Source organism: Eublepharis macularius, chromosome 7, assembly GCF_028583425.1.
Source record: "Eublepharis macularius isolate TG4126 chromosome 7, MPM_Emac_v1.0, whole genome shotgun sequence".
Classification (NCBI taxonomy): Eukaryota; Metazoa; Chordata; class Lepidosauria; order Squamata; family Eublepharidae; genus Eublepharis; species Eublepharis macularius.
The window spans coordinates 74,891,654-74,906,375 of record NC_072796.1 but is presented as its reverse complement, the minus strand read 5'-3'; the positions used below and the strand labels follow the sequence as shown (position 1 = coordinate 74,906,375).

Below are 14,722 nucleotides of genomic sequence, written 5' to 3'. Positions count from 1 at the left end.
TGTTATAGTCTAACCAGGTGCCTGATGTGGTTAGAACTAGAAAGAAAAGTTACGAGAACTGGCAACAGCAAAATATTTAGTTGATTAATAAGACACCATAAGCATCCAGTGTTCTGTCGCATGTGAAGAAAGACAACTATTGCACTTATGACTGCTCATTGATGTAAGGAGTACCTACCAGTACTACTCAAAATATGGTGAGCTCTTTCATCATCATCATCATCATATATTACAGCAGTGAGAAATTTATTTATCATGGCAACAAGTGAATTTGAACCATATCAAACTAAATTTCAAAGAAAATAAGTTTCAGACTCTCTGATTCATGCTGAAAGGAAATCCTGGTGGTATGATTGCATTGTTTGCCCAACCCGCTTCCTATCTGTGGCAATGCAGGCTCACAAGGGGCAGGCAGGAAGGCTGGACTAGTACAACAAAGTTGTTTCCTTTGAATGGGGGAGAACACCTGAACTATTCCTTCTGCATTGATCTGCTGGCTGCCCATGCTTTGATGAATATTTATCCTATTCATCTGCAAAGGAGAGTACTGAAGCTATTCAAACCCTTTTTACAGTAGTAAAACATTTTGATGTCTCTGTACCGTGCTTATAAATTACAGCTTTTAAAATCATAACTTTAAAAAACCCTGCATCTTTCATATCACCGCCATATCTAAAAAATGTTATATTGATCTTTTGGAATATGTCTATTGCAGATAATATCACCACCTAACAAAAATAGTTAATTTATCCTTATCTTGAATTTATTTCTTGGACTATCCACTCACTTTTAATGATTTTTTGTAGATGTTGCATTACTTACATAAGTAACTTGATGATCTAGCCCTATTGGTAAGGCAATCCGTGTTTTAAATCAGGCAGCGTAATTGTATTTGATATACACAGAGGATTTCTAGAAGAGTCAAGTTCTGGTTAATAACCAGCTAAGTGCAATCAGCCTTCTCTCAGAGAAGAATATAAGAGGAAGTCTAGTTGCTTCCATGTTAATGTTTTTTGAAATACAAGAATTTGCTGACTGTGAACAATATGAGGAGAGGAAGGAGTAGAAACTTGCTTGTTTTCCTTGACTGTGCAAGGCCCATATCACAGAATATTATAAAAGTTGTTAGCCTTTATTTGTATGAAACCTCGACTACTTCACTGTAAAACTTCCTGTCATGGAAATACAACGTTGAATTAAATATTCACTTTCTAAATGTTTACATGCCAGATTGTTGAGCAGAGCCAATAAAGTTGTCAGTCCAAATGAAGATTTAAAAGTAGGGATAGTTTTTCAGTGGTCTGATCCCGTAGACCTCTGATGCGTTAATGTGTATTCACTCTTGTGGGACCTAAAACAAAAACCAAAGCAGATCACAGGTTGGCAAGGCATTGCACTTTGCATCAGCACAGGCAGCCAGAGAAGGGATGGCTGTATTTCTGTTCACAGCTTTAAACAGTAGAGAGAGATGCATACTATTAAGAACAAAAGACCTTTGTCAGATAAAGATGATTATTAGTGAGGTTTCTTGAATCTGGGCTTCTTTGTACATCATAATCTGAAACTGATTTTGGTGAATTTTTTGCAATGCTTTTTATTTTGTTTTAACAGAAAGAAACACCACTTGCAAATGCTGCATTTTGGGCTGCAAGGAAGGGAAACCTGGCTCTTCTTCAGCTGCTGCTGAACAGTGGACGTGTCGATGTAGACTGCAAAGACAGTGTAAGAACACGATGGATGAATGACAGGCGTCTGTGATTTTGCATCTGTGGGTCAAGCTGAATGAAACTCTGGGAAATTTGTGATTGGAAATTCTGTGGGGGGAGGGGTTTACATAGCTAAAGGCAGTTGTGTAGAGCCTCAGTTTGGAGCAAGGCCACTGCACTAGAGGAGGAATAACTGAATCCTTCCCTGTGACTTTTCCTAATGTGCACACTTTTTATGCAGCACCTGTATGGTGCCAGCAAATAAGGTCCAAGAAGGGGAGAGTTGTATCTGGGAAAGGGCACAGGTAGTGGCCATAATCCACCCCCTTCCTCAGCTACTTTTCCTTTTTAAAAACCTGCATAGGGAGATCATGTTATGATTGTGCCATTCTAAGAAGAGTTACAGCCTTCTAAGACCACTGAAGTCAGCGGGCATTGAAGAGTGTAATTCTGTTCAGAACTGCAATGTATTATCTGGTTTGGCCTTAGTTTGTGAAGAAATAACCAACTTGCATATTGGGAAAGGGGAGTTTATATATGTACATTCATTTCAGCACTTTGTCCTATGCTTAAAAGTAAAATTTTAAAATGTTTGTTACTTTAGATGAACTTTAGATAAATTTTAGATAAATTTAGATGTTACTTTAGATAAATTTTGTAGATGAACAGTGTAATCCTAAACAGAGTTACACCCTTCTAAGTCCTTTGACTTCAGTGGATTTAGAAGGGTGCAAACTTGTTCAGGATTGCATTGTGAATTGCAAATTACATTCGTGTTAATTTTGTGCATGTTAAAAGTGTGATTAGTTAATCCAGTGCCTGTTTTCCCTGGAGTAAATCCTTGGAGGATCTAAGGGCCAATCTCCACACAGGACCTGAAGATCTCTTGGAATTGCAACCCGTCTCCACACTAGTTCCCCTGGAGAAAACAGCTACTTTGGAGGGAGGACTCTATGACATCATACCATGCGGAGATCCCTGTCCTCCCCAGGCTCTACCCTCAAATGTCCAGGAATTTCCCAACCTGGAGTTGGCAGCCCTAATAGGGTCAGAATATGTATGTCATTTGTAGACATATTTGGACTCCCCCTTCCCGATGTGCAACTTTGGGTACACATATAACTTTCACTAAAAATAATGCTATCACTTTACGTAGAGGAAAGTATTCAATATTGATGGTAACGCCATGGTATGATTAGAATAGCATTTTGGCTAAAACAGTTATTTGAGGACTTGATGGGCTAATATATGATAGATTCATAAAACGGGGGGCTCTGCTTTTATGGCCCTTATTGATTATGCACCACTGAGTTTGTTAATATTCCTATATGGGGATGATTAGTCTTATCCATTAAAGATCTTCCAATGAAATGTATATATATTGTTCTAAAAATGTAGTTAGTGCCAGAGTAATCTGGACAGGCATGCATAGTCATTGTACATATGGGTGAGTTACATCAGGTACTAACAATATTCTTTTATTATTAGCAGTAGAAATATATAATAGTGTAGAACCTAGAAGATGCTCAGTGAAATGGATATTCACATCTTCTCTCTAGCAGAGCCATTGCTGCCCTCCCCCCCCCCCCAAGAGCCACTGTTGAGAATTGGGGGATGCTTGAGAACAATATGTATCACCAAGGTAGGGAGGAGCTGCAGCAGTAAGGGGGTACTGGTTGAAATTGCTAACCTCCTCAGTGTCATGCCAGTAGGGCAAGTTCTGTTAATGGGCAAGAGAATGAGAGGGAGGCAATTTTGTCAGGTTCTTTCTTGCTCCATTTTCCACTTGCTGCATAAGATTGTTCTCAAGATTTCTACATATAATGGCTTTATAGAGGCAGCTGCAGGAAAGCAGGGAAGATTTTTAAAGTCCTTTGGTTTGTGGGTTTGGATTCAGTGCACAGTGGCATCCTGCGTGGGCTAGAAACATTCTTTATTGTTAAAGCCTGAAATCAATTTAGAGCAGAGGACTGTTAACCCAACCCTTAATATATGATTGGAACCTTAAGCACTGCTGGCAAATGGTTTTGATTATAGAGGCCCTGGTCAAAAACTCAGATTCATTGCCTATGTACAAAAACAACACCCAAATCCAAACTTCACCACCCCTGGGCCTCAGACTCTGTAGTTAAATAGTTCGATCCTCAGACAGTTCTGCTACAAAATCCCATGTAAGCAAGAGATGTATTGGGGGGAATACTATGATCATTAGGTGTAAAGGCTGTTCAATAAAAATGGGGAGTGCATGGTATAAAGGAGAAATGAAGGTGTACGGGGTGATAGTTGTAGTCTGTGCATATCAGCAGAACGTGACATTTTTATAAGAATATTGCACAAGAATTTGCTATAGGCAAAGTAGAGAAAGTTTTACATAGCGGAAATTTTATAATCAGCTGTCATAAACTGACCTTTAGAGTTGCTATGTATCTTTACAACCAGATGATCAAGAAAACTGGAAAGATGAGCGTGGCAGTAGCTGCCTGGCTGTCATCATTTGTTGTTATATATTGCGATTTCACAGATTGGAGTGTTACTGAGAATGGCACAGCCCTGGTGTGGTGGGGGAAGGAGGAGGAAGGGGAGATTAGGGGGAGACTCTGAGATAAAAGGCTCTCTGCACTGAATGCTGTCCTGTTATCCCTGCACTCTGACCTCTCCTTTCCTTATGTTTAAACCCAGCCTCCACAATATCAGTAAAAAGGGGGTATAAGTTTTTATTAACGGATGGCAGTGTAAGCTTTGTGTTTCTTAAAGGACTCTTATTTGTGACCCAAATAATGTGGTGCTTAATAGTGAAAGAGTTTGAAATCTGACAGCTATTTTGACTTGATAGACAGGTGGAACTGAACAGCAAACAGAGATTTATTTACAGAAAATAAGGTATATAAACAGGTTAAAGATTTACTGTGGAACAAACAGCAAGAAATGTACAACTGGCTTGCACCTTCATTTCCCAGAGGTTGTGCTTTTTCCCTGGGAATTAACTTGTTGAAACTGAGCCTAAGTTGACAATGCAGACGCTGAGGGGAGAAATTAATGCTTTTCCTCCAGATAGGGCTTCTCGGCATTTACAGTAAAGTGCATTTTAATCTCTTTACCTCAGCTGACAGGAGGGTTGCCAGGTCCCCATACCCTCCCAGTGGGAGTGGGGGACCTAGCACCTCCTGGTTCCCTGGAGTCTTTTTGACATTGTGTGCAAAGCCTGTGCACGCTCTCAGCTCTTGTGCAATGGCATCGCTTCTGAGAAGTGACATCATCATGCCAGTCATGGTGTGCTTCTATGCTTTGAGCGGGGCAAATTCAGCCCATTTGGGGCCAAAATTGGCCCCAGCAAAGTGCAGAAGCACACTTGCGGCCAGCGCAACCATGTCACTTTGAGAAGTGACATCGTTGCACCCTGCTAAGAGCATGCCTGGTGCATGCTTTCTCAGGTTGCCTGTTGGTGGTGGGCAATTGCCGGAGGGTTTGCAACTACCTGCTGATCACCAGCGATTGGCAGGCAATGAGGCAAATCCCCCGGAGATTACCCGCCACTGGCAGGCACCTGAGAAGTCTAGCTAAGAGTCCTGCCCTCAGAACCAGTACAAATGAAGTTAGATTTAGATAGGCCCTTCACTGGGTGTTTGATTATTGCCTTAAAACAACGGGAGCACGTCTGTGGCTGGCATGATGATGTCACTTCCTGACCCCAAACATCCTAACAACAACAAAATAAAAAGCGTGATTACAGCTTATGCTCTTATCCAGAACTGCAGTCACCCTGTCAGAGGGAAAATGTATCAACTCTCCCTTTAAAAGCTGAGGTGGCTCTCTCCTCCCATCCAGTGGAGTTCCAGGAATTCTGATTGGTTGGCCAGTTTCTGCAGTTTTCATGAGGGCAGAATCCCCAGGACTGGTTCAATGCCCTGCAGGATAGGTGGAACTTTGGGGTTGATTGCCATAATGAAAAACCTGAGGACATTATGATTTATCTGCACAGCACTTAATTTTAATGTTTTACAAACTGGGGTGCTAGGACTCAGATCTTCTTAGAAGACACATTTACTATCACCGTTTCATCGCCTCTGATATATAAAGAGCTTTCAATACTCATGTCTTTTCTGCCTAGGGCTTTTTCATCGGTTCTGGCTCCATGCTGCATTGATTTATCTCCAGAATTCTGTATGCACGGTCAAAATAACGTGATTTAGTCTCCAAACGTCTTCTCAGACTTTTTTGCGTTCTGCACAGGAAAAGGCTGCATCTACTGCAAAATCGATCTTTCCCCAGCTTTTATGTGGCTTTTCTCCCTGCACACATACTCCTGATTTCCTCCCCAGCAAAGTCAGTTTGTGGCTTTTTTGAAGTGCTTTGGTGTGAGGTCTCTCCCTGACCCTGCCTTTCACCCTCCCCTTTATCTCTCTGTACCCTGGTTGGTTGAACAGCAACCAATCCAGTTTTCCCTCTGAAATTCTTTTTTTTTAAAGTTGCAATGTTGGTGCCTTTAAAAAAAAAACCTTGCAACTGACTTGGGAAAAAAGGCTGCAGTATGGATAACACAAAAACTCTGTGGAGAGCCCTGATTCCCATCTGATACTTTAAAGTTTTCCTGTGTGCTTCCTGTACTTTTTAATCCATTCTTTTTTGCATTTAAAAACAGATTAAACAGCAAGCTTGGTGCTGTAAAAAAAATCCCCCCCCCCCCCAAAAAACTTGTAAGTTCCCTCATCCAATTAACAGATGAAACTGATGTATCCCCCAGAAAGCCGGCAGCAGAAACAGGGCATTTTGCTAGAGCGGAAAAAATAAACAGACACCATTTTGATTTGATCTCCTCAAGTGCAAAGTTACAAAGACACAAAGTATGCATACAGAAAACACCACAATCTGTAGTAAGAGGAAAGCCTTCTGTGCATACTTCTCAGTATCTTCTCCATTCAGTCAGCAGGCACAGAGGAACTATATGAGAGGTTCATGCTAGTATTTTATACATTTCAGGTATTTTACTGTATTTTTTTATCCCCAGCTTGGTACAACAGCTCTTATGGTAGCATCATACTATGGCCACAAAGAATGCGTTCGAGAACTAGTGCTGCAAGGAGCTGACATCAATCTTCAGAGAGAGGTACTGTAAAGTTCTGCATTTAAGGAGAGATTTCTGAAAAGAGACTCTTGTGGAGTGTAATGGTTGCGGGGCAGACATTTGAGATCTGCTATTATATTGTGGGGACTTCATGACTGTATTTCAGAGAACTTGCCATTGGGAACTTGCTCCAGTCCCCACAACCCTGTCCCCGTCCGACAAAGAGCAGGCTCCTGGAGGTGCTGACACTCATACCTGCCCCATTTGGGGCTCAGACAGGCAGTTGGTTTCTGATGGCGGTTCCCACTAGCTTTGCAGGAAGCAGGAACCAACATCCAAGCGATCCAAGCAAGCGTTGCAATGATTCTTCAGCCCCATCCTAGCCCTTTGTTCAGGGCTCCAGAATCACTGAGCTCACTCCTTGTTGCGGAAATTGTTGGTGAGTGAGGTTTCTAGTTAATATCTCCTCATGATACCTTCAACTAGTGACAGAAAACAGTAATGAGCAGGTATGATGGCATGGATTTTCTGAACTTTCTTGGCTACTTGCAGGTGCAACCATAATAGCAGTTTCTTGCTGTAGGGCTCTTGACAGGCTTTTGTATAATCGGGAGGGACCAATTGCCCTAAAACTACAGAGAAGAGGCACTAGTGGTAATCATACTCAGGTTAGTCTGACTCAGTCAGAGATAAATATTCCCCAGTGATGGTGCCTATTAATCATCCTCTTTCACATTGGCCTTTTAACTGCATGTCTCAAAGGGACTGCAGGATATGGCCTTCCTCACTTTGTATGCACCGTTTCAATTGCAGTCATCAATATGGGAGGGCTTTTTGTTCTTTGAACCAAAAAAGAATTTAAATTATTAATTAGGTTGCAGAATTATTTTTGTAGTAGAGCTTCTGCATCTCAAAGTGGAAAGACAGATATTAACTCAAGAGGTTACATTTCTCCATGCTACAAAAGCTTCATGTTGGTTTTGCTGGAGGCACACATGCTTTATGAGGGGAAAATAGTGCAAATGCTGGATGCCATGATAATACTTTCCAGCAGCATATATTCTTTTTTGAATTGCTAAATAGTCTGTCTAGATTTGCATCAGTATTGTTCAGAAACTGTGCACTAATATTCTTGTAACTGTAGTAGTTCTTACTAGGACTTGGAAGTGATTTTAAAGAGATCAAAAAACAAGTAGGTGGAAAAGTTGGCCTGGTTCTTTGTTATTTAGTTAGTTATTTGAAACACTGATATCCACATCCTTTTGGTTAAAATAAACCACAAAGGCAGTTACCAAGGAAGAAAATTTTTAAACAAATAACAAAACTAGCAAGCACAAAACAAGTCATTAAGCTGATTACGGTCTTTATAAAGACAGAAGATAACTTCAGTATAAACTTGAGAAGCAGGCAATATACAACAATGTCATAGTTGAGTAGAAATGAGATTATGTCTATAGATGCCTATTAGCCATGCTAAATGGACCCTACATGTTCTGAGGCACTAAGCTTCCAAATACCACTTGATGAGTAGCAGCAATGGGAAGAGATGTTGGCTTTGGTGCCCATCTTGTTTGCTTTCCAGTGCATTTTATTTTCCACTGTGGGAAACAGGATACTGGTCTCAATAGATCTTGATTCGATTCAGCAGCTCTGTTCTGATAGCTTTATCCAATAACTGCAGGGGAGGTAAAAAATCAAAAATTACAGCAGGTGCCATTTAAATGGGGACTCCAGAGGTTCTCTTGATGAGAACAGTTTTTACCTGGTGGCAAAATGCCGTCAGGGAAGACACAAAGGAGCCCTCCAAAGATGGATTTCCATAATCTTGTTCCCATAACTGAAGAGTCCCTGTCTCATGTGTCCAACAGACTACTGCTGGAAATGGCTCACAAAGAAGAATCTCCAAGACAGTTCTTAGTATTCAGCAAGGATCACAGGGGAGTAGATGATCCTTTAATTTCCTGGTCCCTACCCTTTTCCAGGGTCAATTCAAAAAGAGCCTTTTAAAGCCCTGAAACAAACAGTCAACTAGTGAATTTGGCAAAAAATTAGTATAGTATTTGTCCAAGCTAGCACAGAGCACAGGGACTTAACTAAGGCACAAATGACTGTGGGTAAGTAATTTATTTCCAGGAAAGGGCACAATTCAGCCAATCTTGTTTACCTGGTATTAGGATAGCAGTCACTATGCTGACATCTATAAGCTACAATATCACGAAATCTTAACAGTGGACACATGTATATTCTTACATGAATTCAAGTAGGCTAGAATGTCTGCTATGAGGCTTTCATCCAACAAAGCACTTAATGTATGCGAATAGTTTCATTATCTCCATGTATTTAAGCACCTGATAAAGAGACCTGAGAGAATAAAGCTAGTACAACCATGAACATATCTACAGAATTAGAAAGACATAGCTGTACATTTCCACAAACACATTCTGTTTGAGTACAGATGACTGGCTTGCCACATGGTAACTTGTACACATCTGGTTACCAGTATATAACTGATTATCTGTGCTCGCCCATAGATGTTGCTATCCTAGTTAACAGGAGTTTGGATAATATCTTGCATTCACCAAACACTGATATGAAGTAAAGCCTGAATGCAGAGAGCATGGTGTCCATGTCATGATGTAGTGCAGGGCTTTCAAGGTTGAACAAAGGTTCTGGGCCCATCCAGAACAAAAGTTGGTAACACTGTGAAATGAAATTCTCTTGAGTGTGTGTTCTTCAAGAATATCTCCTGCTAGATCTGATAATTTGAGTTTACCTCAGACTTTAGGCAACACTGGCCTTTTTAAAAAGTATAAATGTAGCTTATACTTAATGCTAATGAAATCCTATACTACATGTCCAATAATACGAGCTCCATGTCTCTCTCTTTCAGTCTGGTGCTACTGCCCTGTTCTTTGCAGCCCAACAAGGTCACAACGATGTTGTGAAGCTTCTGTTTGAGTATGGCGCCTCCACAGAGTTTAAAACTCAAGTAAGAGATTATGTTTGGCTTTGGTGAATTTAGGCGGGAAAGAAAGGCTGCTGTTTTCTACTGATCAGAGACTTGGCATGGAAAGCAAGCAAGAGGCCCATGAAATAATTTCTCCTCTTGTCCTGCAGTTCTCTGGCAGAACATTAATTCAGGCCTGGCTTTTATTGCTTATTTTTCATTGCGTGAATGTTCCTTAATTTCCTTACATTTTGTACTCTTACATTTTGAAAGGGCAGAATGAAAGCTAATCACATTGATTGTCCTATTTATGCTGTTCAGTGATGTGAAAGCCAGAAGCATGAACAGGATTCTCTGCTTAGATGTTAGAGTGTGAGGGTATGGAATTTACTACTGCAGGGATTCCAGTAGCTAGATTTTTAAAAAGATTTATCATTTCATGCACAAATGTACACCTAGGATATGATAACTCATAAGACTGTAGGCTGATATGGTTCAAAGTGGGCAGGAATCTTTAGCCTTTAAAAATATATATCTAATGTACAGGCAGTTAACAACTACTTTATGTAACAAAGTTATGCCGGAAAGTATTGAAGACTTGAAACAACTCCTGATGAAGGTTAAGGGAGAAAGTGCCAAAGCAGGATTATAGCTAAACATCAAGAAGACAAAAGTAACGGACTTCCGGTTTGGGATTCATGGAGGTCTAACGCAGCTCCATTTGTGGAGCTGACCGGATTGCCGTTTTAACCGGCCGGAGGGGTGAAAATAACCCGCGGCCGACTGCTCTCAGGCGGGGAGCAGGCAAAGAACGCTCAAGACCCTAGGGTGAGTTAGATCTCGGACGAGGGGGGGCTCTACACAAGGAGTCTCCCCCCCGATCCTTGAGGTCCCACCTTGCGACGGGTCGGCTATAATCTCTGCGGCAATTTTGGGGCCAATTCGGCTGGCATAAGACCTACATACCCAAGCTTCGATCGGGGAGGGAAGTCGAGAGGAGAATTTAAGATCGAAACAGCGATTACAACCCGAGAAAGCTGGAGAGAAGGTAAAGATCGCTATCTCTTGAAACGGGACAGATTGACAAAAACAGAGAGGAAAGAAAGTAGACTTTTAAACTGCAACAGACTAGCGAAAAGGAGGTGAAGACTCGGCAGGAGTTGTATTTTAAAAGAGACTAAGTTTAAAGAAGTTATTACAAAAATCGGACTATTGTTTTGAATACCTGTGGTTTTGGAGCTGTGGGAAAAAGACACCATCGCGAGACCTGCTGTGGGAAGACGGGAGACAGGAAGTGCGTAACAACAATAGAGTGGCTGGAGGGAAGCGGCCCTTGCCAAAGGACAGGAAGTGGGGAATCGCCATCTTTGAAAGTGGAAGGGTCGTGGCTTCAGCGGAAGAGGAAGTAGGCCATCTTGGATTATAATAACATAGAGAAACCATAGAGAAAAGACGCCCGACATTTTGGATATAAAAAATTAATTTTGGTAAAGATTGGGACATTTAAAAAAAGGAAAACGTTTAATTATACGCCACGGAGCTGAGGAAGAGAGCAGATTCGTGGGAGCGAGCTAAAGCAAGCCCCACGATGTCGAAAAAAGAGTGGCAATCGGCAATAGAAAACTTGGACAAAAAACTTATAGACATGATGAAAGAACTTAAGGACACGAAATTGGAGCTTATTAAAGAGGTCAAGGAAGTTACACAGACAGTAAAGTCGGAGCTGTCAGAAGTGAAAAAAGGTGTGGAAACGATTAGCAGTGAATTACAAGGAACGCAGCAGAGAGTTAAAACAGTAGAAGACGCGATGGAGAATTTAATAGACACGCAACAAACAGAGATGAGGCTGGTGAAGGGGAGGATGTCAGTTGCAGAAACTAAACACATGGAGAAGCAGCTTCGTTTTCGCGGTCTGCCAGAAGTGGAAGGGAAGTCAGCGCAAGAACAGATGACTGAGGTGTTGGCTGATTACCTGGGGAAGGAGGAGGAGGAAATTGTGGCTATCCTAGATGTGGCGTATCGTGTGAACTCGAGAATTGCAACCCAGAGGAAACTACCAAGGGATGTGATAGTGCAGTTTACAACTAGAAATATGAAAGAGAGGATTGTGACCAAACAATTTCAAGATCCATTGGAGATTGATGGCAAGACGATTATTATAATGAAGGAACTGCCCAGATCAGTGTTATTGGACAGGAAAAAATATAGAGTGCTAATTCAGACTTTGAAGGACATGAATATCAGATACAGATGGGAGTTACCGGAAGGAGTGTCCTTTGAGTTTGGAGGGGCAAAAAAACGCATCAGATCTGAGCGGGAGATGGAGAGATTTATCAAGGACAATGAAAAAGACTTACCAACAAAACCATGAATATGGAGTGTAAAGTATTATCTTGGAATGTAAATGGACTAAACTCACCGAATAAGAGAAAAAATATTTTTCATTGGCTACTAAAACAAAAATGTGATATTGTTTGTTTGCAGGAGACCCACATTAGAAAACAGGATGTAAAATATTTAAAATCTGGAAAATTGGGCAAAGAATTTGTAGCGGCTTCCAACAAGAAAAAAAGAGGAGTGGTGTTGTATATAAAAGAGGAGATGCAGCCAAAATTTGTTATGAGAGATGTGGAAGCTAGATTTGTAGCAGTGGAATGTAATTGGAACTTAAAGAGAGTGTTGGTAGTCGGACTTTATGCACCTAACGGTGCAAAGGAAAGCTTCTTTGAGGACTTAAGGAAGCACCTAGACGATCTTGTATATGACCAGATAATTCTTGCTGGAGATTTCAATGGAGTGACAGATTTGGAATTAGACAAAAAGACTACAAAAGCACAAAAGAAAAGAGGACTATTGCCAAAGCTTTTTTTTGAGTTGATTCAACAAGAGACTCTCGAAGACGTATGGAGGAGAGAATATCCTAAAACCAAACAGTTTACTTTTTATTCTGCAAGGCATCTTACATTATCAAGAATTGATATGATCTGGGCCTCAAAGGACTTAGCGCTTTGGACTAAGGAGGTAGAAATAATGCCGATGGTAGGCTCAGATCACAACCCAATTATGTGGAAATTTGGAAAAAGGAGAAAAAGGAAAGCCTGGAGAATAAATGAGGACCTGTTACAGGAAAGTGAGAATATGGAAACACTGAGAAGAGAGACTAAGTTTTTTATACAATACAACGTGAATAAAGAAGTACCAACCAGTAAAGTTTGGGACGCGTACAAGGCGGTTGTAAGGGGCATACTAATGGACTTAAATGGTAGAGCAAGGAAAAAGAAAGAGGAGAAAAGACAAGAGATTGAGGAGAAAATAAAGGCCAAAGAAGTACAGTTAAAAAAGAGACCAGGGAAAAAGAAAATACATCAGGAAATCAAAATTCTTCAAGAACAGTTAACAGCAATGAGTAACAAAGAATTGGAGTGGAACCTTAAAAGACTGAATCAAAAAGCTTTTGAGGGTGCTAATAAACCTGGGAAATATTTGGCATGGCAATTAAAGAAGAAAAGGGAAAAGAAAATAATAAATAAAATTTGTGAAGAAAACAAAACGTATTTGGAGCAGACTACCATTAGCAGAGCCTTTTATAAATTTTACGCTAAGCTGTATAATAAAAAAGAAGTAAACAAAGAATCAATAGCATCATATTTGGAGAAAACCAAACTTCCAGAGATCTCGGAAGCTTGGAGAAATAAGCTGAACAGTGAAGTAACTGATGAGGAAATAAATATGGCAATACAATCCGCAAATCTAGGAAAGGCGCCAGGGCCAGATGGACTTACGGCTAAATTTTATAAGACAATGGCCAATGAACTGGCACCATTCCTAAAAGAGGTGATGAACGGAGTTTTTAGGGATCAAAGAATTCCAGACACTTGGAGCGAAGCGAATATATCATTGATCCCAAAAGAGGGCCAAGATCTGACTAGCGTGAAAAATTATAGGCCTATATCACTACTCAATAATGACTATAAAATTTTTGCGAAGATATTGGCGGAGAGATTGAAGGGGTGGCTCTCGGAAGTCATAGAGGAGGAACAAGCAGGCTTTTTGCCAGACAGACAAATAAGAGACAACTTAAGGACAGTGATCAATGCTATTGAATACTACGACAAGCGTTGTGACAAAGAGGTTGGTTTCTTCTTTGTAGACGCTGAAAAAGCGTTTGACAATTTAAACTGGGACTTTATGTTTGCCACTATGGAAAAGCTACAATTGGGAGAAAGATTCGTCAGAGCAATCAAGGAAATCTATAGAGACCAGACTGCAGCAATTGTAGTGAATGATGAATTGACCAAAAAATTGACGATTAGTAAAGGAACAAGACAAGGTTGCCCGTTATCTCCATTGTTGTTCATTTTAGTATCGGAGATTCTGATGATACAAATTCGACAAGATGAGGAAATACGAGGAATAAAAATAAAGGACTATTCATATAAGGTCAGAGCATTTGCAGACGACATAATGTTAATTGTAGAAGACCCACTGGAGAACATGCCAAAAGTGATAGATAAGATCAAGGAGTTTGGAGATTTGGCAGGTTTCTTCATTAACAAAAAGAAGTCAAAGATATTATGCAAAAACATGACTAAGCAGAAACAACAATTGTTAATGGAAACAACGGATTGTGAAGTAACTAGTAAGGTGAAATACTTGGGAGTTGAGCTGACTGCAAAAAATATAGATTTGTTCAAGAATAATTATGAAAAATTATGGACTCAGATAGAGAGAGACTTGATCAAATGGAATAGATTGAACCTGTCATGGTTGGGCAGGATTGCAGCAGTTAAGATGAATGTGTTACCAAGAGTAATGTTTTTGTTACAGACAATACCAATCATCAGAGACTCTAAACAATTTGAAAAATGGCAGAGGAAAATATCAGATTTTGTTTGGGCAGGCAAGAAGCCTCGAGTGAAAGTAAAAGTTTTACAAGATGCAAAGGAGAGAGGCGGAATGCAACTGCCCAATCTGAGACTTTACCATGATGCAATCTGCCTAGTTTGG

General features: G+C 40.5%; 1 protein-coding gene across 3 annotated transcripts in view; it reads left to right on the top strand.

Moving 5' to 3' along the window:
- ANKRD29 (ankyrin repeat domain 29) overlaps positions 1-14,722 on the top strand; it is a 43,531-nt gene that overhangs the window by 4,251 nt on the left and 24,558 nt on the right. For 2 of the 3 annotated variants that reach the window (XM_054985964.1, XM_054985966.1), the window contains exons 2-4: positions 1,612-1,722; positions 6,712-6,810; positions 9,659-9,757. In XM_054985964.1, coding sequence (XP_054841939.1) covers positions 1,612-1,722; positions 6,712-6,810; positions 9,659-9,757 — 309 coding nt within the window. Of the gene's footprint in view, positions 1-115; positions 198-1,611; positions 1,723-6,711; positions 6,811-9,658; positions 9,758-14,722 lie in introns of those variants that run through there. The other variant, XM_054985965.1, reaches the window with a different exon arrangement.